At 65.7% G+C, this 25,676-nt stretch overlaps 2 protein-coding genes across 2 annotated transcripts; one reads left to right on the top strand and one right to left on the bottom strand.

Moving 5' to 3' along the window:
• The first annotated feature begins 5,681 nt into the window (after nt 1-5,681).
• Nucleotides 5,682-8,260, top strand: CD248 (CD248 molecule). The gene has a single exon (XM_062195798.1). The coding sequence runs from the start codon at nt 5,682-5,684 to the stop codon at nt 7,974-7,976; it is 2,295 nt and encodes a 764-aa protein (XP_062051782.1). The 3' UTR covers nt 7,977-8,260.
• A 12,328-nt stretch (nt 8,261-20,588) lies between these two features.
• Nucleotides 20,589-24,950, bottom strand: TMEM151A (transmembrane protein 151A). The gene is made up of 2 exons (XM_062197748.1): nt 24,779-24,950; nt 20,589-22,939 (listed from the first exon to the last, which is right to left on the bottom strand). The coding sequence occupies exons 1-2, from the start codon at nt 24,851-24,853 to the stop codon at nt 21,488-21,490; spliced, it is 1,527 nt and encodes a 508-aa protein (XP_062053732.1). The 5' UTR covers nt 24,854-24,950; the 3' UTR covers nt 20,589-21,487.
• Between the last annotated feature and the right edge of the window lie 726 nt (nt 24,951-25,676).

Below are 25,676 nucleotides of genomic sequence, written 5' to 3' on the forward strand. Positions count from 1 at the left end.
CTTCTCCCCACACCCAGGGGCCCACACGCTGCCGCCAGGGCCACCATCTGCCTCTTGCTTGGCACGGTAGCTGCAAGCTAGGCCTCCTTCCGGGGTGCGGCTTCTGTTTCGTGCCCCCTGGAGAGGAGCTCACCCCTCCCCCACCAGGGGCCAGGATCAGAGCAGGGGAATCCCCGCCCCCACCCCGGCCCTCCATGTGAGCTGAGCGCCAAGGGTGCCCTGTTCCTAACACTCCCAGCCCCAGGGGAGAATGGGCTGGGTGCTACCCCGGCCCCGGGGGCCCAGCTGTCCTGCCTTCCTGGCTGGCACTCCTCATCCTAGGGGCTGCCGGCTATGACTCAGGGCACCCCCCTTCTGCCTCTACCCCCGTGTTACCACATCTGTGCGTAGCTTCTCACCTGCACACCCCTCACCTCTCCATTCAGCACCCATCGGTCTCTCCGTGTGGCCACTCATGCATCCACACGGCCACCCTTGCCTGTGTACCTGTGGCCTTCCACGCTGCGCGTCCACACACACATGTGTCTTTAAATCCCCCGACCAACCTTCAAGCCCTTATTGTGTCAGTTAGCATCTTTTCTGTTTTTTTTGTTTTCTTTTTAAAAATTTATTTATTTGAAAGGCAGTGACAGAGAGAGAGGGAGAGACAGAGAGGTCTTCCATCCCTGGTTCACTCCCCAAATGTGTGCAATGGCTGGGGCTGGGCAGGGCAGGGCCAAGGCCAGGAGCCGGGACTCTTTCTGAGTTTCCCACGTAGGTGGCAGGGGCCCAAGGACTTGGGCCATCCTCTGCTGCTTTCCCGGGAAGTGGAGCAGCCAGGACTCGAACCGGTGCCCATATGGGAGGCTGGCGCTGCAGGTGACACTTGACCCGCTGTGCCACAACTCGGGCCCCCGATTAGCATATTTTCTGTGCTGTGGATGAACCAAGAAAAGTGAGGGACACCCAGAGGAGCAGGAAGCGCAAGACCCACGGCTCCCCCCCCCCCCGGCTCCTCCCACCTGGATCCCGGGTGCGAGTTCTCCTCGGGCTCCTCAACCTCAGCAGGAGGCAGGTGAGCGGAGCACAAGGCCCCTCCCACACTGGGCCCCCTGGGGCTTGTCCGAGCCTCAGTCTGTCCATCCAACTCTTGGCTTTGCTGGGCACACAGGTCCCTCTCCGTCCTCTCCCTAGCACCCCCTGCTGGCTCAGGCTGCCCTCCACTTGCAAGTAGGCCCAACCCACACATCTGGAACTCGGCCTCTGCCCCTCCTCCTCCTGCTTCCCCTGCGCGTCCCCCAACCCCTCACCCCCACGGAGGCCGGGGTCCTGACCTCTGCTCCGACCCACCCACTCGCCAGACGGCCTGAAGCTTCCCCTTAGCCGCCCCAGCACTGGCCATCGCCTGAATCATGACTGGGCCCGCCACACCCTTGGAGCCGGCTCAGGACCGCCCCTAAGGAGCCCCCAGAGGCTGCGTCCCCCGCCCGGCCCGCCCTGCTGCCCAGCTCTCCAGCCAGCCCCCCTCCTTTCCCAGACCATTGCAACAGTCTCCTAACTGGCCCCCGGCCACCACGCCAGCCCCGGAGCCGGCTCCTCCACGGCTGTGGCTCAGCCTTGCGCAGGCACTTGGACACCTTCCGGGCCAGGCCCTGCTCTGATCGCCAGTCTCCGCTCCTGCTCACCGCGCCCTCCACGTCCCTCCCTCAGGCCCCGAGGGACCCTTGGTATACTCCAGGGGCACCTCGCATCTCCGGGACCCCCCTCCCCAAGTCCTGCTTCCTGGCCTGCCTTCCTCCCTTCCTGTGTGCCTGATACCTTCCCTGACCCTCAGAGCCAGAGGCCACTGGGATGAGACCCCGCGGAGCCCGGCCGCGCACCTGCCAAGACTGCTTGAGCATCCGTCTCCCCTTGACAGAAAGGCTGACTGCCGGGTAAGCAGTACGTGAGCAGCAAGTGGGCTCCAGGAGGAACCCCAGCTCCCGCACTACATCAGTTCTTCGTTGACTTGAGCCACATTCCTTCATTCATTCCGCAACACCCGGAGCTTTCTGGGACTGGCCCCGGGCAGAAGTTCTGCACTGGGGACAGTGCTGCCCCAGGGGACGTGGCATTTGGCAATGGCTGGAGACATTTTGATTTTCTTTCTTTCTTTTTAAAAAAATATTTATTGGGGCCGGCACTGCGGCGCAGCGGGTTAACGCCCTAGCCTGCAGCGCCAGCATCCCACATGGGCACCGGTCTAGCCCCGACTGCTCCTCTTCCAATCCAGCTCTCTGCTATGGCCTGGGAAAGCAGTGGAAGATGGCCCAAGTGCTTGGGCCCCTGTACCCACGTGGGAGACCTGGAAGAAACTCCTGGCTCCTGGCTTTGGATCAGCACAGCTCTGACCATTGCGGCCAACTGGGGAGTGAACCAGAGGATGGAAGACCTCTCTCCCTCTGCCTCTCTCTGTAACTCTGTCTTTCAAATAAATAAAATAAGTCTTTAAAAAGAAAGATGTATTTATTGGGGCCGGTGTCTTGGCTCACTTGGTTAATCCTCTGCCTGCGGTACCGGCATCCCATATGGGTGCCGGGTTCTAGTCCTGGTTGCCCCTCTTCCAGGCCAGCTCTCTGCTATGGCCCGGGAAGGCAGTGGAGGATGGCCCAAGTGCTTGGGCCCTGCACCTGCATGGGAGACCAGGAGGAAGCACCTGGCTCCTGGCTTCGGAACGGCACAGCACCAGACGTAGCGGCCATTTGGGGAGTGAACCAACGAAAGGAAGACCTTTCTCTCTGTCTCTCTCTCACTGTCCAATTCTGCCTGTCAAATAAAAAAAAGAAAGAAAGAAAGAAAGAAAGATTTATTTATTTATTTGAAAGGCAGAGTTACAGAGAGATAGACAGAACTTCCATCTGGATGCTGGTTCACTCCCCAGGTGGCCACAGCAGCCAGGGCTGGGCCAGGTGGAAGCCAGGACCCAGGAGCTCCATCCGGGTCTCCCACGTGGGTGCAGGGGCCCAAGGACTTGGGCCATCTTCTGCTGCTTTTCCACTCACATTAGCAGGGCGCTGGAAGGGAGGCGTTCAGCTGGAACTTTGTGATCCTGGTCTCTCCCCTGCCAGCTACCAGGGCTTATGTGGGATGCTGGTGTCGCAGGCGGCGGCTGAACCTGCTGGCCCCTGGAGATGTTTGCCACTGTCACAACTGGAAGGATGCCACCAGCGTCCAGGCAGAGGCGAGGGTGGGCCAAACGTCTTTCCATGCACAGAGAAGTCCTTACATCATCACCCAGCCCTGGATACCACTAATCCTAGGATGAGAAAGTTTGGATGGGGGCTTCCGGCTGCCGGAAATCAGTAAGCAAATAGACACATCTGTGAGGGCTGGCGCTGTGGCGTAACCCCCATCCCATACGGCCGCTGGTTCAAGTCCCAGCTGCTCCATTCCGATCCAGCTCTCTGCTGTGGCCTGGGAAAGCAGTAGAGGATGGCCCAAGTGCTTGGGCCCCTGCACCTGCGTGGGAGACCCAGAGGAGGCTCCTGGCTCCTGGCTCCTGGCTTCTGATCAGTGACGCTCTGGCCATTGCAGCCATTTGGAGAGTGAACCAGCGGTTGGAAGACCTCTCTCCATCTCTCTCCGCCATTGCCTCATTGTAACTGCCTTCCAAATAAATACATAAATCTTTAAAAATAAAAGGAGTCGGAGAGCGGGTTGGTACAGAGGGGAGAAGTGGAGGAGATGGGAGCCCGCCCATCCTGGGGAGCGGGTGGGGGGGCGGCAGGGAAGGGGGTGGTTCAGGGCTTCTGACCCAGAGGGGAGAGCCTCAGAGGTGAAGCAGTAGAGCAAGTGGCTACCGCGGGTGGGGGTGGGGCAGGTGCTCTGGCCGGGGCCCAGCCGAGGTCAAGGCCCTGGGGCTCAGCCTCCAGTCCAGAGTGGAGAGGAAGGGTGGGTGGAGCAGGTGGGACACGGACGCAGGGCAGGACTGTGGCCTGTCCTCTGAGCCAGAGGGGCTGTCCATCCCAAAGGGTTCTGAGCAGAGCGCTCACTGGGTCTGATTTAGGTTTAAAGGGATCCCTTGGGCAGGAGAGAGAGCAGGGGAGAGGCTGGGGGTCGTGCACGGGGTGGGAGTGGTCTCGGATGGGAGAGGACAGTGGCCCGGGCCTGGGTGGGGGGCGCAGAAGGTGGCAGGAAGTGGTGAGATTCAGAATCTGCTTTGGAGGTGAAGCCAAGAGATTTGCCGAGAGCTTGGCCGAGGGGTGTGGGAGAACGGAGTTAGGGATGAGCTCAAGGCTTTGGGCCTGAGCCAGGGGAAGGCTGAGCTGCCCCCTACTGACTGCCCTCCTGGCGTCCGCCCTCGTGCGCGGGGTCAGCCCGGGCACTGCGAGGCGGCCGTGGGAGCTCACTGCTCCTGCAACAGCCCTCCCCCACGCTGTGGAGAAGCAAACCAGTGTGGTCCAGAGAGGGCCAGTAACCTCCCCGAAGTCACACAGCAAGCAGATCAGTGTAGGGAGCTGGCCAGCCGGCGCGGTGCCCAGAGGGGCAGACCTCTCCTCCCCCTCCCCACCCCCAGCTCAAACGTCTGCAGCGGGTGCAGTGGGTGTGCGCGAGTTCATCTGCTAGGCGGCTCCCCAGGGGCCAGCCTGGGTGTTGGGTTCATTGCGAGGGGGCGGGAAGAGGACCCTGGCCAGGCCCACGCAGCAGGCCCTGGAGATGGGGGAGCTTCCACACACGTGACGCCTGTGTCACACACACGTGTGTGTGTGTGTCACTGTGTGCTCCCTGCCCAAACATGGCCTTGCACCAGTCCCCTCACGGCCGCCCCCTACCCCACCCTGAGCGCAGCCCAGCCCCCACCCGGCCCCTCACCCACACACCCAGCCCTCCTGCAGCAGGAGCTCAGAGAGGCATTTCCTGTTTGGGGGCCTCCGCCTCCCCCTCCAGTGCAGGTTCCCAGGGCCCCAGGCTGAGCAGGGGTGAGGAGAGGGCAGCCCCTGGCTCCCCTGGCTCCCGGCCCCCACCGCGGGCCCAGCTGGAGCCCGAGAGCTTGGGGGCAGGGTGGGTGAGGGGGTTGAGGAGCGCCTGCCTGCAGGATCGAGGCGGCCCTCCGTGAGTGTCAGCCGGAGCTGCAGGCCACACGGGTTCTGTGTGCATCCGAGGGCTGAGCAGGTCAGAACGTGTGCCCGGAGGTCTGCAGGTCCAGGTGGGCATCTGGTAAGACCCCCCTCAGCCAGTCAGAGCCAGACAGACGGACAGACAGGGTGTCGGAGGAGGGCTGCTCGTCGAGGCGCGTGGGGACAGTCGCCTGCGATGTGGCCTGCGCGGGCTGCTTGCCCCGCCGGGCTCTGGGCTCTGGGAAGCCACCTCACCCCGCGGCCCTGAGCCCCAGACTGAGCCCGAGGCTCCCGAGGTGGGGCCGCCTCGGCGGGCAGGCGTTCCCGGCCCGCTCCCTGACTCCCAGCCCTGTGGGGCCTGGGGCGGCCCTTAGTTGCTCCTCCTCCCCTCCTCTGCCCCCCACCCCGACACCCCCACCCCACTGCTTCCTGCTCTGGCGGCCCCAGGGGAGTGGGAGCAGGGAGCTGGCAGCGGCCCCAGCCCACTCCTTACAAGGCCAGAGCCCGGCCCGGGCCCGCCCCCTGCCCCGCCCGCCGGAGGCCCCAGTCCCTCCCCCTGTCAAGAGCGGCCGCGGGCCCGGGCCCGGCCAGTCGGGGGGCGTCGCGATGCTGCTGCGCCTGCTGCTGGCCTGGGCGGCCGCGGTGCCCGCGCTGCCCGCGCTGGGCCAGGCCCCCTGGGCCGCTGAGCCCCGCGCTGCCTGCGGCCCGGGCAGCTGCTACGCGCTCTTCCCACACCGCCGTACCTTCCTGGAGGCCTGGCGGGCCTGCCGTGAGCTGGGGGGCGACCTGGCCACGCCACGGACCCTTGAGGAGGCCCAGCGCGTGGACAGCCTGGTGGGCGCCGGCCCGGCCAGCCGGCTGCTGTGGATCGGGCTGCAGCGGCCGGCACGGCAATGCCAGCCACAGCGCCCACTGCGCGGCTTCACCTGGACCACGGGAGACCAGGACACGGCCTTCACCAACTGGGCTCAGCCGGCCACGGGAGGGCCCTGCCCGGCGCAGCGCTGCGCGGCCCTGGAGGCGAGCGGCGGGCATCGTTGGCTCGAGGGCTCGTGCACGCTGGCCGTGGACGGCTACCTGTGCCAGTTCGGCTTTGAGGGCGCCTGCCCGGCACTGCCAGCCGAGGCGGGCCAGGCCGGCCCGGCCGTCTACACCACGCCCTTCCACCTGGTCTCCACAGAGTTGGAGTGGCTGCCTTTCGGCTCGGTGGCCGCCGTGCAGTGCCAGGCTGGCAGGGGGGCGTCTCTGCTCTGTGTGAAACAGCCTGGCGGTGGTGTGGGCTGGTCCCAGGCCGGGCCCCTGTGCCCAGGGCCGGGCTGCGGCCCGGGCAACGGGGGCTGCGAGCACGAGTGTGTGGAGGAGGAGGATGGTCGCGTGTCCTGCCGCTGCTCCGAGGGCTTCCAGCTGGCGGCGGACGGGCACAGCTGCGAGGACCCCTGTGCCCAGGCGCCGTGCGAGCAGCAGTGTGAGCCCGGGGGGCCACAGGGCTACAGCTGCCACTGTCGCCTGGGCTTCCGGCCGGCCGAGGACGAGCCGCACCGTTGCGTGGACACGGACGAGTGCCAGATCGCCGGGGTGTGCCAGCAGATGTGCGTCAACTACGTCGGCGGCTTCGAGTGCTACTGCAGCGAGGGTCACGAGCTGGAGGCGGACGGTATCAGCTGCAGCCCCGCGGGGGCCATGGGCGCCCGGAATTCCCAAGACCTGGAAGACGAGCTGCTGGAGGACGGGGAGGAGGAGGAGGAGGAGGAGGAGGAGGAGGAGGAGGAGGAGGAAGAGGAGGACGAGGAGGCCTGGGAGGGCTTCGACAGCACCTGGACGGAGGGGCCCGGGATGCTGTGGATGGAGTCGACGCAGCTGCCCGACTTTGGCCTGGCCTACGGACCCGGCTTCTCGGAGGACGGCGTGCCACCGAGGTTCTACCCGGAGCCCACCTGGCCCCCCCCACTCAGTGCCCCCAGGGTCCCCTACCACTCTGCAGTGCTCTCTGTCACCCGGCCGGAGGGAGTCTCTGCCATACGCCCCACACTGCCTTCCGCCCGCCGGCCCCCAGTTATCTCCGCCACACACCCACCCTCGAGCCCTGCCCGTCAGCCCCCTGTGCCCCCTCCCCAGCAGATCCCCGTGATCTCAGCTGACTCTCCAGACCTGCCCCCCGCCCACCAGCCCCCGGTTATATCCATCTCGCACCCAGCACAGCCCCCTGCCCCCCGGCCCCCCCTCGTCTCAGCCAGATCCCCCGAACTCCTCCCTGCCCGCCAAGCCCCTGTGTTTCCAAACACTCACACTACCACTCACCTGCCCCGAGTGCCCGCTAATCCCGCCCCCCGGGTCACCTCCCCTGGTGTCCATCAACCCCCTCTGATCCCAGACGTCCCAGTCCTCAGGCCCCAGGCCACCCAGCTTCCCACCAGTCCCACCACCCAGTCCTCCCTGCCCCTCATCCCCAGGTCCCCTGGGGCCCCTGACCATCCGGTCCCTGTGCCCGGTGCCACCCAGCCCCCAGCCCTCTCCACCACCCTGCCCCCTCAGAGCCCCGCTAACCAGACCTCACCCATTAGCCCTACGCAGCCCCATCCCAGAGCCCCCCAGGTCCCCAGGGGAGGCGGCCCGAGTCCCACAGCAGCCCCAACAGCCCTGCTGGAGGCCGGGCTGGCAGGCCAGCGCCAGAGAGATGACCGGTGGCTGTTGGTGGCCCTCCTGGTGCCGACGTGTGTCTTCTTGGTGGTCCTCCTTGCACTGGGCATCGTGTACTGCACTCGCTGTGGCCCCCATGCGCCCAACAAGCGTGTCACCGACTGCTATCGCTGGGTCACCCACGCTGGGAGCAAGGGCCCAACGGAACCCGCGCCCCCCCGGGGCAGCCTCCCAGGGGTGCAGACCTGCAGAACCAGCGTGTGATGGGCAGAGCGCCCCCTGCGGGGTAGGGGGACGGGGCCAAGCTGGACACATGGCTGGGGCTGCACCAGGGACCCACGGGAGCTCCTGCCTGGACACAGGGCTTCCTGCTCCCCGGGCCCAGCCAGACTCCTCTCAGCCAAACTTGGCTCTCGGGAACTCTGCTCCCCGGCCCAGCACTCAGGACAGAAAGACACGCCAAGGCCCCCCAGGACCTCAGGGGGTGGGTGCTGGGGTCTTCTCCAATAAATGGGGTGCCAACCTCACCCAAAAGCTCCCGACCCCCGCTGGCGGCCGAGGGGAGGGCCTGGGGGGCTCAGAGAGACGAAGGGGCTCCTCCTTCAGCCCGTCTGGGTCCCCAAGGGGGAAGGGAAGAAGCAGAAGGACATTTCGCTTCCCTGGCTGTCGGGGGGGAGAAGGCAGGGCCTTGGCGGGGTCACACGCGGCCCAGGGCTCTGCGGCTCGGCGTGGGGAGAGAGCTCCACATTCATGCCTCTTCCCACCAAAACTCCAAGGAGGTGGGGCCGCAGAGGCTCCCGGAATGCGGGCCTCTGCTGAACCTGAGCCAGACTGGGGTGCCGGGTCAAAGGTAGGCTCGGGCTGGGTTTTCCGGGGTGGGGGGGAGGGCACCGTCTGGTGGGTCTCTCCTAACCTCCTCCCTGTGCATCCTGGGGTCAGGGTGACCCAGAGGGGCTGCCTCCCCCAGGGTCCTCACTGCCCTGGGAGGCCCTCCTGCCCTTGCTCTGGGAGCAGAAGGCTGGGGTTGGGGGAGCAGACAGCAGAGTCCCCGGACAGCCTCAGGAGCCAGGGTTCCCCGTGGGGCCGCAGGCAGCTCCACAGCCCCTAGGCAGAGCTGCTGAGGGGGTTCCAGGAACCAGAGGACCCTGGTGGTAAAGGTCACAGCCTGGGGGGGGGGGGCGGTTACCTCCCTTAGTCCTGGGCCCACTGCCTCTGGGGGCAGCTGATGGGACCCAGGCCGGGCAGGCGCCACTTGCCACCGCCACTGTAATTTTTTGGTTGCAGCGTCTCTGGGCCTCTAATTAGGACGGGGCAGAGCCGCCTCGACCACCCGGACAGGCAAGGAGGGCTGGCCCAGCTCCCCCTCCTCTATGCCACCCCTGGCCCAGGGACCGGGTGGGGGTCCGGACAGGAAGGTTGGCCTGGGCCTCGGCGGCCAGGAGCGGTGGGCCCGGAGCTGGAGACGAACGCGGGGGTCCTGGAGGGGGCGGAGGGATTGCCATGCACCGCCCCCGTGCCCGGCTCTCACGTTCCTCTAACCCAAACCAGACGGCCCGGCTTTTAACCTCGCGGACGCCGCCGGGGAGGCTTGCTGGGCGGGAGTGGGGATCGCGGGGCGGCCCAGGCTCCTGGGGCTGGGAAGGAGGTGCGGGCGCGGAGCCGGGCGTGACAGGGTCTCCGCGGGAGCCAGGAACTGAATCGCGGGACCCCGGTAAGGGGACCTGGAGCGCCGCGAGGGCAGGAAGGGGTTAAATGAGCTGCAGTCGGAGGGGGGGTGGGGAGTGGGGAAGGGGCCCAGAGCCGGCTCTTTGTCATCCAGTAATGAGCACCAGATGCGGAGCTGCGTGCGGGCCTAAACAGACGGCCTCCCAGGCCAGAGCCCCCGCCCAGGCCCGGAGCCTCCGCCCACGGACCGTCAGGCCCCGCCCAGGCCCGGAGCCGCCCTCGGGCTCCGCCCACGGACCGTCAGGCCCCGCCTTCTCACGGCGCAGCCCCGGCCCGCGCGGACTCCTGGCTATCGGCCCGCCCCTGGAGCTGCGATCTGTGCGCGCCCACGGCTGGAGACCCTCGGGAGCCCTCTAGAGGCCCCGCCCACCAAGGCTGCAGCCCCGCCCCCTGCCAGCTCAGATTCCCGCAGAGCGACTGCCCCGCCCCTTCCGCCAGCCCCGCCCCGGCCCCGCCCCGAGACCATATGCCCCGCCCCCTCGGCTCGGCTGGCACCGACCGCTTGAGCCTCGACTTCCCGAGGTATGAACTCCACCCAGAGTTTACGCGTTCCCAACCGAACTGCGGCTCCCGCCCCTTCATGCTGCCCCAGGCTCTGTAGGGAATTCCTTAGATATCAACTCCGGGACAGCTGCAGACTCCGCCCCCCAGGGGCCGCGTCAAGTTCCCTCTAGCTCCGCCCCTTAGGAAGGCCGCAAGCCCCGCCCCCGAGGGCCCTAAGTCCCGCCCCAAAGCGGTCCTCTCTCGGGGCTCTGCGAGGCAACCTCGCCGTCAGGCTCCGCCCTCTGTTTTGCATAGCTCCGCCCACGAGTAGGCTCCGCCCCCAGGGGACGCGAGTCCGGCTCGCTCGGTGCCTGGGTCGCTCACCGCCTTCAGCGTGCGGGCCCTGGCCCGGGTGCTCGCGAGCCTGTCCTTTCTCTCCCCGTGGCCCATCTGTCCAGGTTCCCCTGCTGGACGCAGCCCGGGACAGCTCGCAGGGCCGGACGCGTGGTGTCTGCGAGCCGGCCTTTGGCGACACCTGCCTTCGACACCGCGGACTTGCAGCCGCCGGGAGGCCCGGTCCGGCCCCTGCCCGCACGCACACTAACTGCTCGCTGATCTTTAGTTTATCAGTGTCTGCCGAGGTCCACCGGCAGATTCCGCGCACCCCTCGGCTGCCCCAAGGGGGCTTCCCCCGGCCTTACTCTCGAGCGGCTGCTGGGACTTTTGCTGTCCCGTTCCCAGGGGAAAGCCCACCCCTGAGCTCAGCTGCCCCTCTCCCCAGCAGGCGCAGCCAGAGCGTGGGCACTTTCCCTGCGGGGGGCTTGGGCGCAGGAGCTGGGGCTGGGAGCCAGAGTTTTAGTTGGGGGGGGCGGGATTGACGGGGAGCTCACGCCCAGCTGGCCGGGCCCCAGGGAGGTTTGCTCCCGGCTCGGTGAGAGGTTTCGCTTGCGTCACTGGGTCGGACTGGGAGCCCTTAAGGAAGCTAGGAACCAAGGCCCCACGCAGCACGCCGGGTGCCTGCTCCCTGCCATAGACCTGGGATGGAGCTCGGCTGCCCCTGCCCCCGGCCCCTGCTGGCCCATTCGGTGCTGGGGAGTGGGATTCTTTGCAGGCAAAGCTCCACCGCCGGTGCCCCTCCCCCGCCCCAGCGAGGAGCGGGGTGATGCACTAAGTCAGAAGGAAAGATCGGCGGCCGGGAGCGCACCCACGCGCAGCCCTGCTCAGCCTTCACCCAGCTCGGATCCCAGACATCCCTGCGGACGGACACGGTCTCCAGGGGAGACAGCCACAGGTGTTCGCTTGAGGGAAAGCCCCTGCCCTAGTGCCCGGCCCAGAAAGCAGAGGGGTGAGCCCAGGCCGGTCCCTGGCTCCTCACCCCTACAGCAGGCTCAGGCCACACAGGACAGCAAGTGCCTGCAGCCAGGGCCGGTCCACTGTGGTTTGGGCTGCTGGTCCTGGGGTCCTGCTGATGTGCCCAGATGAGAGGCAGCCTCACGAGACCGGGAAGCCCCTCACCCTTCTGGGGGGGTTTTCCCTAACACTCTGAAGTGGGTTGGCTCCCCAGCTCATGCAAGACTTTGCACCCCAAAGCCCTAAGCACCCATGTGGGAGACCTGGATGGCGCTCTGGGCTCCTGGTTTTGGCCTGGCCCAGCCCTGGCCATTGTGTGGCCATTTAGGGAGTGAATCAGTGAATTCAAGACTCTCTTCTCTCTCTGTAACTCTGCCTTTCAAATAAATAAACAGATCTTCAAAAAAAAAAAAAAAAAAAAAGACCAGCTGGGTATATGAGGCTACTTCAGAAAGTTCACAGAAAATGGAATTAAAAGATAAATTTATTTTGGTGCAAAAAATTTTTAAATCCATGCATTTTTTTTCATAATATGCATTTCCACTACATTTTCCAAGTCATGAAGTAGCAGGCTATCTTTTTTCCTCTCGAGGTGTATTCATTTATTTGAGAGGCAGAGTTTTGGAGAGAGGTCTACCATCCACTGGTTCACTCCCCAGATGGCCACAACAGCCAGGGCTGGGTCAGGCCAAAGCCAGGAGCCAGGGGCTTCGTCCAGGTCTCCCGTGTGGGTGCAGGGGCCCAAGCGCTTGGGCCATCTGCTGCTTTCCCAGGTGCATTAGCTGGGGCAGAAGTGGAGCAGCCAGGGCTCGAACCAGAGCCCATATGGGATGCCGGCGCCACAGGCCCTGCTTGGCATCAGAGACTCCCCTGGGGATCGGGGACCCGGGCACGGGAAGATGTGACCTGAAGCAGGCTGAGGCCGGGCTGGAATGGAGTGGGGGACATTGGGGACGCTGAGAGGTGGCTGATGGGCAGGCGTGACCCAGGACCCAGCCGCTGGCGGAGAGAGGCGGGGAGGGAGCCGATGGCAGCCGCCGGGTCTGGCTCATCTCGGGGCCATTCTCCAGGTCAGAGACGCCGGAGGTGCCACCTTGGGAGGCAGGTGATGGGCCAGTGGTGTCTTCTCAGTGTGGTTGAGTCCTGGCAAAGCTCACGGAAGTTGAATTCCGACGTGGGGCTGAGTGGGAGGTGTCTGGGCCTGGGGGGAGCACCCCGAGCGGATTTGGAGGGTGAGGCTCACTCTCCCAGCACTGGGTCCGTCGCCAACAGAGCAGGGTGGCCCCGTGCTCTCCCTCTTCCCCCACACCTGCTCGCCCTCTGCTTTCCACCATGACACAAGGTTCCATAAGACCCCGTCATAAACTTCCACCGTCGCAACAGAGCAGGCTGACACGGCTGGTTTGGGGTCGGCTGACCTGCAGTGTTTGGTCATCTAGTGGATGGCTCAAGAAAGCCTCTGGGGCTGGCACCGCGGCTCACTAGGCTAATCCTCTGCCTGTGGCGCTGGCACCCCGGGTTCTAGTCCCAGCTGGGGTGCCAGATTCTGTCCGGATTGCTCCTCTTCCAGGCCAGCTCTCTGCTGTGGCCAGGGAGTGCAGTGGAGGATGACCCAAGTGCTTGGGCCCTGCACCCCATGGGAGACCAGGAGAAGCACCTGGCTCCTGGCTTCAGATTGGCACAGCGTGCCAGCTGTAGCAGCCATTTGGGGGGTGAACCAACGGAAAGGAAGACCTTTCTCTCTGTCTCTCTCTCTCACTGTGTAGCTCTGCCTGTCAAAAAAAAAGAAGAAAAGAAAGCCGCTGGACACCCAAGCCCGGAGCTCCAGACGCCCAGGCTGAGGACGCTGCTGCAAGGGCCCAGGAGCACCCAGAGCTGTCTCCTCGAGCGTGGGGCGTCCTGACACTGCCCGCCCTTGGCCCGCCCTTGGCCAGCCCTTGGCCCAGTTTGGCCAGCGGAGTAGACCACCTTGGGCCCTGGTCTGTTCCTGCTACCACAGACTGGGTCGTTTCTAAACAGTAGGCATTTGTTTGTTTGTTTGTTTGTTTTGACAGGCAGAGTGGACAGTGAGAGAGACAGAGAGAAAGGTCTTCCTTTGCCGTTGGTTCATCCCCCAATGGCCGCTGCGGCTGGCGCATCGCGCTGATCCGAAGCCAGGAGCCAGGTGCTTCTCCTGGTCTCCCATGGGGTGCAGGGCCCAAGTACTTGGGCCATCCTCCACTGCCTTCCCGGGCCACAGCAGAGAGCTGGCCTGGAAGAGGGGCAAGCGGGACTAGAACCTGGTCCCCATATGTGATGCCGGCGCCGCAGGCAGAGGATTAACCAAGTGAGCCACGGCGCCAGGCCCCTTTCTACAATACTTTTATAATGCATAAATGGCAACTGTTCTACTGAAGAAGGTCACTTTTTAAAAAATATTTGTTTATTTGAAAGGCAGAGCTACAGAGAAGCAGAGAGGTCTTCCATCCGCTGGTTCACTCCCCAGATGGCCGCAACGGCCGGAGCTGCGCCGATCCAGAGCCAGGAGCCAGGAGCTTCTGGGTCTCCCATGCAGGTGCAGGGACCCAAGGACTTGGGCCATCTTCTACTGCTTCCCCAGGCCACAGCAGAGAGCTGGATCGGAAGGGGAGCAGCTGGGACTCGAACCGGCGCCCACATGGGATGCTGGCATTGCAGACCGGGGCTTTAACCTGCTATGCCACAGCGCTGGCCCCAGAAGGTCACTACTATAATTTTGGTCAGTTTCCTTGACCAAGGTGTTTGAAAAGGCAGGCAGAGGCCGGCGCCGTGGCTCAACAGGCTAATCCTCCGCCTTGCGGCGCCGGCACACCGGGTTCTAGTCCCGGTCGGGGCACCGATCCTGTCCCGGTTGCCCCTCTTCCAGGCCAGCTCTCTGCTGTGGCCAGGGAGTGCAGTGGAGGATGGCCCAAGTGTTTGGGCTCTGCACCCCAGGGGAGACCAGGATAAGCACCTGGCTCCTGCCATCGGAACAGCGCGGTGCGCCGGCCGCAGCGCGCTACCGCGGCGGCCATTGGAGGGTGAACCAATGGCAAAAGGAAGACCTTTCTCTCTGTCGCTCTCTCTCTCACTGTCCACTCTGCCTGTCAAAAAAAAAAAAAAAAAAAAAGGGAGGCAGACAGGAGATTTTTGGAGCCACTGACAAGCAGCTGCCCTTGGTCTCGGCTGAGCAGTGCTGGCCCTGGGTCTGTGGGCTTCTCTGGGTTCCTGCTGAATCTCAGTACCGGGGGTTTTTGCTTACGTCTGGCAAGGGCAGCACACACCTTCCCCATTCCTCAGGGCGTGTCCAAGTCCTCTTTTTTTTCCCCAAGGTTTATTTACCAGGGCTTGTGCTGTGGTGTGGGTTAAGCTGCCTCCTGCAGCACCAGCATCCCATGTGGGCCCCGGTTCGAGTCCCAGCCACTGCTTTTCTGACCCAGCTCCCTGCTAATGCGCCCGGGAAAGCAGCGGAAGGTGGCCCAAGGGCTTGGGCCCCGACATCCACATCCGTGTGGGAGACGCAGAAGCTGCTGGCTCCTGCTTCGGCTTGGCCCAGCCCTGGCCATTGGGGCCAATGGGGAGTGAATCAGATTCTCTCCCCCCACTCCTTCCTCTCCCTCTCTCTCTAACTTTGTCTTTCAAATAAATAAATAAATCTTTTTAAAAATGTAAGATCTTTATTTGAAAGGCAAAAGCATCAGAGAGAGAGAGAGAGAAAGAGATAATTTCCACTGCTGGTTCGCTCCACCAACGGCTGCAACAGCTGGGGCTGGGCCAGGCCGAAGCCAGGATCCTGGCGCTTCTTCTGGGTCTCCCACGTGGGTGGCAGAGGCCAAAGCACTTGGGCCATCTTCTGCTGGCTTCCAGGTGTATGAGCAGGGAGCTGGATCGGAAGTGGGACAGCCGGGACTCGAACCGGCACTCAGACATGGGCTGTCTGCATTGCAAGAGGCAGCTCAGCCCGCTCCCCCACAGTGCCAGCCCCAGACACGTCCAGGTTTTGTCCACCCTGATGTCCACCCTCTCGCCCCTTCCCAGTGCACCCCAAGCCTCTTGGTGGTGACTGACAGGTGCGCTCTGGAGGACGGGAGGGAGTGGCTGTGACGTAGGAGGAGGGGTGAAATTCCCGGAAGCTGCAGAGGCCTGCCAGGGGGCCGAGTCCCGGGGTTCTGACCGCCCAGGGCCTGACCGAGGAGCTCACACAAGACTCCATGTTCTGCGGGATGGCGGCTCTCCTGGCTGCCCCAGGGGCGGGGAGTAAGCAGCTCTGGTAGTCAGCCTATGGGACTCAGCCAACCCCAGGCAGGCGCCCGGGATCACTCGCTTCACACCCATTCACCGGTGTCTAGTGCCGGCCAGGCTCTGTACTGGCTGCTGGGAAGTGTGCATGTGTGTGTGTGCGTGTGTGTATGTATGTGCGTGTGTGCATGTGCATGTGTGTGCGTGTGTGTGTGCGTGCATGTATATGTGTGTGCGTGTGTGTGTGCGCGCGTGTGTGTGCATGTGTGTGCGCGGGGCGCGTGTGTGCGTGTGCGCGTGCGTGTGTGTGTGTGCGTGTGTATGTGTGTGCATGCGTGTGCATGTGTGTGTATGTGTGTGTGCGTGTGCGGAGTCGGAGTGCCATTTGCAATTACAGGCCTCCCCAACTGAAAAGCTGTGAAATCTGACTGATTTTCAGCGCCACCATGACGTCGCAGTAGATCCTGCACCTGCACTGGTGTGGCCGGTTGTGGTCAAAACACGCACTGTATTAACACGGACTGCATTTGAAATAGCAATGAGCCCTGGGCTTGGACTTGGCTCTCAGTCCCAAGATCTCTCATTCTGCAGCTTCAAGTAGTCCCAGATCGAAAAGATCCGAACTCTGAACCACCTTTGTCCTGAGCGTTTGGAGCGGGAACGCCCGAGCTGCAGTAGCGCTGATAACAGTGTTACTGATGATAACGGCACAGGCGAGGACGGCGGCCTTCCGAGCGAGGAGGAAGGGCGGCTCGCCGGATCCGAGGCGGCTCTGAGGAAAGCAGTCTGCTCTGTTTGGGAGATGAGAAGAAAGAGGGAGGCAGGGCTGGGACTGTGGCCTAGCGGGTAAAGCCACGGCCTGCAGTGCTGGCATCCCACGTGGCCGCCAGTTCAAGTCCCAGCTGCTCCCCTTCCGATCCAGCTCTGCTGTGGCCTGGGAAAGCAGTAGAAGATGGCCCTAGTCCTTGGGCCCCTGCACCTGTGTGGGAGACCGGAAGAAGCTCCTGGCTCCTGGCTCTGGATTGGCCCAGCTCTGGCCGTTGTGGTCATTTGGGGAGTGAGCCAGCGGATGGAAGACCTCCCATCCCTGTCTCTTTGCCTCTCTGTAGCTCCGCCTTTCAAATAAACAAATAAATCTTTAAAAATAAAATAAACAAAATATTAAAAAAAAGAAAGAAGGAGGAAGACAGGGATGAGTGACTCGCCCGGGGGCCACCGCCCGGAGTGGCGCTGTGACATCCATCCCACCCGGGGGTCTGCCTCTGTGGCCTTCGCCTACAATGGCTCTAACTCCGATGGAAGACCCAGATAAGAGGGAAACTCCAGCATCCATCAGGAAAGACAGCCGTGGCTTAGGGGCGGGGGGGGGGGGGGACACACGGGGAGCGAGATGCTAAGGAGCCCTCGGAGCTCTGGCTGCTCGGGAGGGAGAGGCGCTGGGGGGGGGGGGCAATTGAGAGCAGTGCATTGTGGGTAGTCTCTCTTGGAGGGGTCAGGAGTGTTCATGGGTGCAATGCAACAACTCCTAGACCTTCTTTAAAATAACCAGCTGCAGCTGGGAGAAGCAGTGCTGTGTGCAGACAAAGCAGAGTGCCCTGGGTGCTGATGGCTGCGGCCTGGGTGCTGAGGACAACGGGGCCCGGGCCCCAACCTCTCAACTTTCGTGGTTTTGCCATTTACATAATCAGATGAAGAAGGGGATGGTCACGCAGGCCTCTGGCACGAGCAGCCGGGTCCCTGGCGGCCCCACTGGCCAGGCTGGGAGGCGGAGGGCGGGGCGGGGGGCTGGGGGAGACACTGGATGTTGGTTTCGGCCATACTGGTGTGCAGACTGAGTCGGGCTCCTGCTGGGAGCAGAGGCAGAGGCCTCTGGGATGGGGAGCAAGGCTGGGCCCTTCCTCAGGCACCCGCGATGGTTCGGGCGGGGACAGCCTGGCTCGGTGATGGCCCTGACTGCGCACACGGGGGCCAGGAGACCCGAAGGCGGGAGCTGCCCCGCAGACACTGGGGTTCCTGGGCCCCTTCTCCGCCCCTCCTGCAGGCCCGGCGCCTCCCCAAGGTGTGGAAGTGGGGCCAGGCCCTTGTACCAGCCAGCACGGAACTGCATCCCAGAAACGACCCTGAGATCTGGGAGCGTACACCGTCATGGGCCTCGCCCTCCTCCCCGCTCCGGAAGTCGCCTGCCTGGGTCGGGTCACTCGGTCACCTGCGGCTCGGCCGGGGCTGGGCGGTGGGGGACAGGTCCGCCGCGTGTTCTGGAAGCATCTGGCGCGGCTGCCTGCCCAGCGCGGGGTCCCAGGGCAGGGCAAAGGCGGAGGCTGCAGCTTCCTGAGACCCAGCCCCCGAGGCTGCCCACGTCCTCCCTCCACAGGGCGTGGTCAGAGCAAGTGTGGGAGGAGGGGAACGGAGTCTACCTGTTGAGTCTCGAAGCTCCTGGCACCACGTGGCCCCCAGGCGACTCCGGAGGGTCCCCGCCCCAGGGATCGGCATCCGAGGCCCCCCCCAACCAGCCAGCGCCCTGCCGCGCCTCCTGTCATTTGCACCCTGGGATGGCCGTGCTGACATTTGAAGACGGCTTTCTTTTTTTATTCTTTATTTTTTAGAGATTTATTTATTTATCCACTTGAAAGGCAGAGCTGCAGGGACAGAGAGATGGATCTTCCATCTGCTGGTTCGTTCCCCGAGTGGCTGCCATGGCCAGGCCAAAGCCAGCAGCTTCTTCCAGGCCTCCCACGTGGGTGCAGGGGCCAAGGACTTGGGCCATCTTCCACTGCTTTCCCAGGCCACAGCAGAGAGCTGGATCAGAAGTGGAGCAGCTGGGACTCGAACCAGTGCCCACGTGGGATGCCGGCACTGTAGGTGTTGGCTTTACCGGCCAAAAAGGCAGAAGACACAGAGAGAGAGAGGTGGGAAGAGAGAGCACTCCCATCCACTGGTCACTCTCCGAATGCCCACAGCGGCCATAATCGCGCCAGGCCGAAGCCAAGGGCTGGGAACCCAGTCTGGTCTCCCACACCGATAGCAGGACCCAGCCTGCTGCCTCCTGGGATCTGCGTTAGCGGGAGGCCGGAGCAGGGAGCCAGAGCTGGGCGTGGAACCCAGGCACTGCCGTGTGGGCCGTGGGTGTCTCCCCAGCATCTTAACTGCCAGGCTGAACGCTGTCCACTGTCCACTAAGAACTGGCCCATCCCCCGAGCCGTCCTCACACACCGACCCCGCTGCCAGGAGAGGCGGGGTCTTACGGTCCGGTCTGGTCCGTCCCCTTGAACCCGAGCGGACCTCCATGACGGCTTTGACCCCAGCTTGGGGCAGAAGCCATGCTGCACTTCCAAGCGGAAGTCGCACAGGTCAGTACTGCTCCCAGCCTTCTGGGGCACCTGTCTTTGGAACCCAGCCCCGCGGAGAGGCCGTGTGTTGTCCCAGCCAACAGCCCCGGGGAGCCGCGGGTTCCTGTCTTCCAGCAGAGGCTCCCAGCACCATGCGGCAGAGAAAACCCACCCCAACGAGCACCGCCTGCATTCTTGACCCCCAGAAGCAAGGAGAAAACACAATGACCATGACCTCTCCAGTGGCTGTCATGTTCAAGGTCACTTCCTGAGCCAAGATGGCTGCTAGAGTTCCAGCTATCACATCTGCAGTCCAGGTGGGATGCAGAATGCTGCAAAAAGGACAAATATGGCCTTCACCAGTATTGCTTCTACGCCAGGAGCATTGCTGGAGATCCTTCCCAACACCATTGTTTACAGGCCACAGCTAGAACTGAGCCAGTCGCACCTTATGAGCAAGGGGTTGGCAATGTTGCCTTCTGCCTGGGTTCGAGTTCTGTTAGTGAGAGAGAGGAAAGAAAGGGCGGCAGCCAGTGGGTAGCTGGTGGCTACAGCGTCAGAGCAGAATGACGGAACGGATTCCCCAGCGGGAGGAGCTGGAAGCAGCACACTGGCCTCCCCGCTCGGCGCAGCCTGCATGGATGTCTGGCACCTACGGCGAAGAAGTCACTCAGAGAACTCCCTGGACTTTCGCTAAAGATCCCAGCGTGCAGCTCGGGCGTCCTCACTTCCCTGGTAACCAGCGTCCCTGGCTCCGGGTCCCAGATGAATTAGAGGGTGGACATTTGGCACAGCAGCCACGACGCTACCTAGGACACACACCTCCCACGTCGGCGCGCCTGGGTTCAAGCCTGGGCCGCGCCCAATCCCAGCTCCCCGCGGATGCACCCCTGGGAGGCAGCAGGTGACCGCCCAAGTCCTTGGGTCCCTGCCACCCACACGGGAGACCCAGCTGTGCCTGCCTAGCCTGGGCCTGGCCATCGTGGGCATCCGAGGAGGGAACCACAGATGGGCGAAGTCAGTCTGTCTCTCCGCCTTTCAAATAAAACGGATTCACTGATTGGTGGGCTTGCAGGCCTCAGCCGGCTCTCCCGGGGCGCTCGGCTCCCCCTCTCGCCCCGCCTCCATCCCGCTCGGCTCCCGCCTAGGATCAGCCACGGCCTGGACCACAGCCCCCAGGGGAAGTCCCGCCCATTCTCAGCACCCACCTAAGACCTCCATAGCCCTGGCCGCATCTTGTCCTTGTGTGAGTGGGCGCTCCACGCCAGGGCTCGGGGGCCACCCACGGGCTGGGACTCCGCCTCTGCCCCTCAGCCCGGAGCCCCGCCTGGCTGCACACGGGGAAGCGCCACTTCCAGGCCCCCTCTGGGCCCCCTCAGCGAGGCCCTCTCTCCGCCCCTCATGCTCCTTGTCCGGAGCCCACGCCAGCCCGCCCGGGCCTGGGCCTGGCTGCTCCTGGCTCTGCACCCCCCCCCCCACTGACTGGTTCCGTCAACAGCTGTTGAGGAGCTGACCTTGGGCCCCAGGCCACCCAGCTGCAGGACGGATGGGAGAGGACACGCCCCTGCAAGCAACCGGGGCGAGTCCAGCGGAAGCAGCTGCAGGCCACGGCTGGCCAGGGAGGGTCCATCTTGCTCACCTTGCTCCCGGGGACGCCGAAGCCCATGGTGTCGCAGGGGTGGCCCTGCCCCGCCCTCCCTTGCACACGCACACGCACATGCACACGCACAGGAACGCATGGGAGAAGAGCTACCATTTCACACCTTTATTTAGTCTGCAGCTTCTTTGCTCCCAGCCGGCCCCTGGGAGGGCGTGGAAGCCCCCGTAGGAAGGGGAGGGACCCCTCTCACCTCCCCGGGGGAGGGCCAGGTCCCACTGATGGGAGGAGCAAGGGCATCGTCCAAGAGGCTGCGGCCAAGGCCAGCGCCCCTCGGATGCCCCGCGGTCATCAGGGAGGCGGAGAGCAGAGAAGTCCGGGGAGCAATGAGAGGACAAGGCCAGGGCCGGGACGGGGAGGCGTGGGCTGGGGAGCGGGGCCCCGGGGAGCATGGGGCTGCGGCAGGGCCCAGGTACAGGGGCAGCTGGACAGGGAGGAGGGTGCCGCGAGCGCCGGGAGCTCGGCGTGGGCGGCGGCAAGGCTGTGCTCCGGAACCCAGGCTCCCGGGGGAGGGGGCTGCACCTCGGGGTCGGCCCAGGGCCCAGGGCAGAGGCGAGGGGGCTGGCAGGGAGGGGCCCAGCAGGGGAGGTGCCTGGGAGCTGCGGGCAGGCGGCGGGGCCCAGGCTGCAGGCCCTATCACCAGTTCTCCAGCTTCCGAAAGGCCAGCCCGGCAGGGCGTGGCCCCAAACCACCACTTTGTGCTTCTGGGTTGCTCCCGGGCTCCTGCTGTGGCCTCGGCCCCGGCAGGGAAGAGCCCACCAGCTGCGGGTCTGCAGCCGGCAGCAGCTGTCCCCAGGACTCCGCCCCCGCCCTTTCTAGAAGCTTCCACCCCTGCCCAGTGTGGGAGCCCCTCCCCGCCCCAGCCCGATGGTCTGCTGTCGCAGGGAGTGCCAGGTGGTGGTGGTGATGGAAGGGAGCCGTGCTGGGGTCGCTTGTCTCAACCTAGGCCGCGTCCACTGCCCGCAGAGGGCCCAGGGGTCCCTGCCCCCCCCCCACCCTCACCCCCGGCGGTGGCCGGTCAGCTCGCCCTCCTGTTGTGGACACTTGCTCAGGCATCCGAGCCGTCCCCCGCCCCGTGGGCTGGCGGGGCGGGGGCTGCTCCGGCAGGGGTGGGGGCTCAGAGCGGCCCCTGCCCATCCCCCCCGGCAGCCGCTGTCCCCGTGGACGATGAGCACCGGGAAGTACAGGGCGTCCTCGTAGCTCGGCGGGCTCTCCAGGGGCTCCGTGTCCTCTCCACGGCGCCCCAGCGGCCCCCCGCTCAGGCTGCGGAAGACCCCCGGCGTGGCGCGGCCCCCGGCCCCCAGCGAGAGGCGGCTGCGGCTGAAGGGCAGGCGGGGCCCGCTGGGCCGGGCCGGGGGCAGCGAGCTGCTGCTGACCGAGCGCCGGCAGCGCTGGCAGCCGCGGAGGTAGGCGCCCGAGCCGGCGCCCATGACCACGGCCTCCGAGTAGCTGGGCACCAGCTGCCGGTTGGAGCAGATGTGCCACTCGAGTTCGGTGAAGTCCACCGTGGCCACCCGGGCAAGCGGCGGCCCGCTGGGCGCGGCGCCGGGCGGCGGCGAGCTGGCACCGAACAGCTTCTCCACCTGGTAGTGCACGTGCGCCGTGCCGTAGGCGGCCACCACGCGCAGCGGCCAGGACAGCGTGGCGGCCGACACGAGCCAGAAGACCCAGGCGCGCGCGTACCAGGGCGGGCTGCGCGGGTCGGCGAAGACCATGAGCGACTCGCGGAAGTCCACGTCTTTCAGGTGCAAGCCCTCGCGGGCCTCCAGGTAGTCGTCCAGGCCCTCGTTGGCGCTGAAGAAGCGCGCGCGCTGGGTGAGGTACGAGGCCTCGGCCTCGGCGCTGCCGAAGCTGAAGCACTTGGTGAAGCGCAGCCGCGTGGCCGCGTGCTCGGCCAGGCCCACCAGCTCCTTGGAGACGTCGCGCACGCCGTGGGCCGAATAGTCAAACTCGCCCCGCGCCGTGCGGCTGTCGGCCCGCTCGTGGTACACCTGCGTGGTGGTGTAGGCGTCGCCGTTGCGGTAGCGCGTGATCTGGCGCGTGCGGCGCACGTAGTGGTAGCTCGTGGCCTTCCACCAGACGCACGGCGGGGCCTGCTGCAGCCGGTGGATCAGCGCCAGCACCGTGCCGGCGTCGGTGCGCGGCGCCTGGCACGAGCGCACGTGACAGTGCCAGCACTCGGCCAGGTAGAGGAGGTAGAGGAGGGAGACGAAGGCCAGCGGGATGTACAGGTAGCCATCGGAGCAGGGGCTGGCCGGGTAGGTGGGCGGCGGGCCGCCGGCGCCGCGGGCCAGGGCAGCCTCGGGGCCCAGGACCAGGCGCGGCACTGTGGCCAGGCGACACCAGGCCACCACGGCGCCGCAGGCGTGGATGAGCAAGGTGAGGAGCAGGCACTTCCAGTGCGACTCGCGGCACAGGGAGCTTCCCAGGGACTGCTTCAGGGGTCGCTGCTGCGGGCAGGCGGAGAGAGGGGAGGCGGAGTCAGGCCCGGCTCAAGGGCTCCAGCCTCCTCCCGGCCCTGCGGTTCCAGCTAACTTCCAGGGCCGCCGCAGGACTCACACCTGGGCCCACCTGCCCCGAGCCGGCCCTCCTCCTGCCTTCTGTCCGCGGGGGGCCGTTGGGACAACAGACCCAGCTCCCCCTAGGGCCAAGGACGCCCTCGCACACGCCGGCTGCTGAGGATACTCCGTCCGTTCTGGCGGACGCAACGCTGGCCCTGATTTCCTGGGTGCCCTCGGCCGTCTCCCCGCCCTCTCTTGGCCTGGACACCTGCTCCCGGTGATGTGCCGCGGGCCAGGTGGCAGGCGTGCGAGGGCTCAGAGCCCCGCAGGTCCCTGTCCTCTGGCCACCTCAGTTTCGCCCTCTGTGCACTGGGTGGCGCCGAGGAGTCAGTGGGGAGGTTTAGCACAGGGCTTGGGTGTGGGAATGAATGCAACCATGGTTATCCTGGAACTCCTTCCCTGGGGAGGGCGGGAGGGGGGAGAGCTGGGAGGGGCAGCAGATGGAGGGCCTTCCTCCACTCCCCGTCTGCAGGGTGGGGAGGTGGGCAGCAGGGGCCACTCCCTGGTCCACCCTCGCTGGCAGGGCTGGTGGCCTGGCCGGCCACACACACACACACACAAACACCGCCTGTGGGGAGGGGCTGGGGAGAGGCAAGCTGAAGGGGGAGAAGGAAGTGGGAGCAGTGGAGGTGGGGTTAAGGGGCCTTCTACCGCAGCCCCATCTGCCATCGCCCACCTCAGGCGCACACCCGGCCCCCTCCCCACCTGCACGGGCCAGTCCGATGCACACACAGCTCATTCTCGCCCCGACACCTGTCCATCATGGAATCACTGACCGCCCCCGCCCCCCGGTACGGGTACAAGCCGCCCATCTCACCTGCCCCGGGAGCACCAGCAAGGTGCACACGGACACACACCAGCACCACAGGCACATCCACCGCGGGACACACTCACACACTCACGTACACACTCACTGAAGACCCTCAGCTGTCCACAGTGCACCTCGCCCCTCCCCCACCCTGCTGCAACCTGACACCCACACACACCCCACTCCACGGGGAGGACCCACCCACAGCAGGACACACGCACACACACACACACACACCACTGGGTGAAGACCCAAGGGCCACACCAGACCCTCACCGCACCACGGGACCTGTCTCCCCCCAGGTTAGGGGACACACAGCCCCCTGCATAGAGCTCACCGCCCTACCGCGGCGGCTCCACCAGGGCTCCGAACCCTGCACGCCCTCCTGCCTAAGGCTGACCAGGGGTCGTCCTAGGGGTCCCAGCCAGCACAGGGGCCCTCAGTCCCCAGGTGGGGGGGAAAGGGGGAGGGGGGCCAGAGGACGCCTCCGGTCTCCTCCCGCTTCTCCCTGCCCCCACCCGCGGGGCTCCGCTACCGCTGCTGCATTGCAGGCGCCGACCTGCAGCTCGTGCGCCGCCGGGCAGGGCTGGGGGCCTGACCCCGTGGCCCTGGGCGTGGGTGCGGGCGGCATCCCTGGCCGAGCTGCGGAACGGGGCGCATGGGGGCCAGGCGCTGACGTCACCTCCCGGGCGCTGGTGGTTGAGGGGAGCCAGGGGCAGGAGTCGCCCCCATCTCTCTGCCCTGCCGCTCGGTTCCGGCCCCCGCACGGGCCCCAAGACCCAGGGAGCCCCGGTGGGGCGCAGGCCACCCCGATGACGTCACTGTCCAGAGGGACCGGGATCTCCCTCCCGAACCCCCCGCCCCCGACACACCGCGGCCGCCCCAGCCCGCGCCCCGGCCCCGCCGCCCCGCGCCGGTACCTCCTCCCGCAGCGGCTCGCCGTCCGAGATGAGCGCGGGCACCTCCCCGCCGTCGCCGCCGCCGCCCTCGGGCATGGTGTCCTGGCTGCTTGGGCGGCCCCGGCCCGGGCCCCGGGCATGATAGGGGGGAGAGCGGAGGGCGGCAGCGCGGCCCCGGGGGCGTCCGCTTGGCTCGGCGGCCGCAGAGGGAGTGCGCGGCGGCGGCGGCGTTGGCGGCCGCGGTGCCCGGCGCCCCGCCCTCCGCTGACCCCGCCCCCGCGGCACCGGCGGCGCCGCCGGCAGCGCCTGGCACCGCGCGCGCCCCCGCCCTCGGAGAAGCCCCGGCCGGCGGCGGGGCGCCCGGGTCCTCCTCCGGGGCCGCGCTGGCCGTGGCGACCTTGGGCGAGTCCTCGCTGTCTGGCGCCCGCCTGTTTTCCCGGGTGCAAAAAGGGGAGAATCGTGGAGGGGCCGGGCGCCGTGGCCCCACGTCTCGGGAGTAGGCCCCAGTCCAGCCCGCCCAGACCCCAGCCCGGAAGCCCCCACTTGTTGAAGGGGCCAGCTACAACCCAGAGCGGGCTGATGGGCCGCACACGGTGGACAGCAGCGCTGGGCTCGCTTAGGGCGGGCGGGCTGGCGGCTGGGGCAGGGGACCCTCTGCTGTGTGGCCTCAGGCCTGCATGCTCCACTCCAAACTCAGTTTTCCCATATGAGAAATGGGAACGCGAAGGTATCAGATTGGACTCACAAGCACCCCATCCAGCCGCGCAGGGCAGTGGGCCTCCCAGGGACAGTGCACGCCCCCCGTGCTGCTCCTTGGCCCTCAGGGGCCTCAGGTCCCCCCAGGTGTGTGCTCCTGGATCTGGGCTTTCCCCCAGCAAGGCAGTCGGGGGGGTGGGACACAGGGAGCTGCCACGGCTGG

This window comes from Lepus europaeus, chromosome 7 (assembly GCF_033115175.1).
Source record: "Lepus europaeus isolate LE1 chromosome 7, mLepTim1.pri, whole genome shotgun sequence".
Taxonomy (NCBI): Eukaryota; Metazoa; Chordata; class Mammalia; order Lagomorpha; family Leporidae; genus Lepus; species Lepus europaeus.

Coding starts and splice junctions, on each gene's coding strand:
- CD248 (XM_062195798.1), top strand. CDS start 5,682: ATGCTGCTGCGCCTGCTGCTGGCCTGGGCGGCCGCGGTGCCCGCGCTG.
- TMEM151A (XM_062197748.1), bottom strand. CDS start 24,853: ATGCCCGAGGGCGGCGGCGGCGACGGCGGGGAGGTGCCCGCGCTCATC. Junction 22,940..24,778: donor GCGAGCCGCTGCGGGAGGAG/GTACCGGCGCGG, acceptor GCCTGCCCGCAG/CAGCGACCCCTGAAGCAGTC.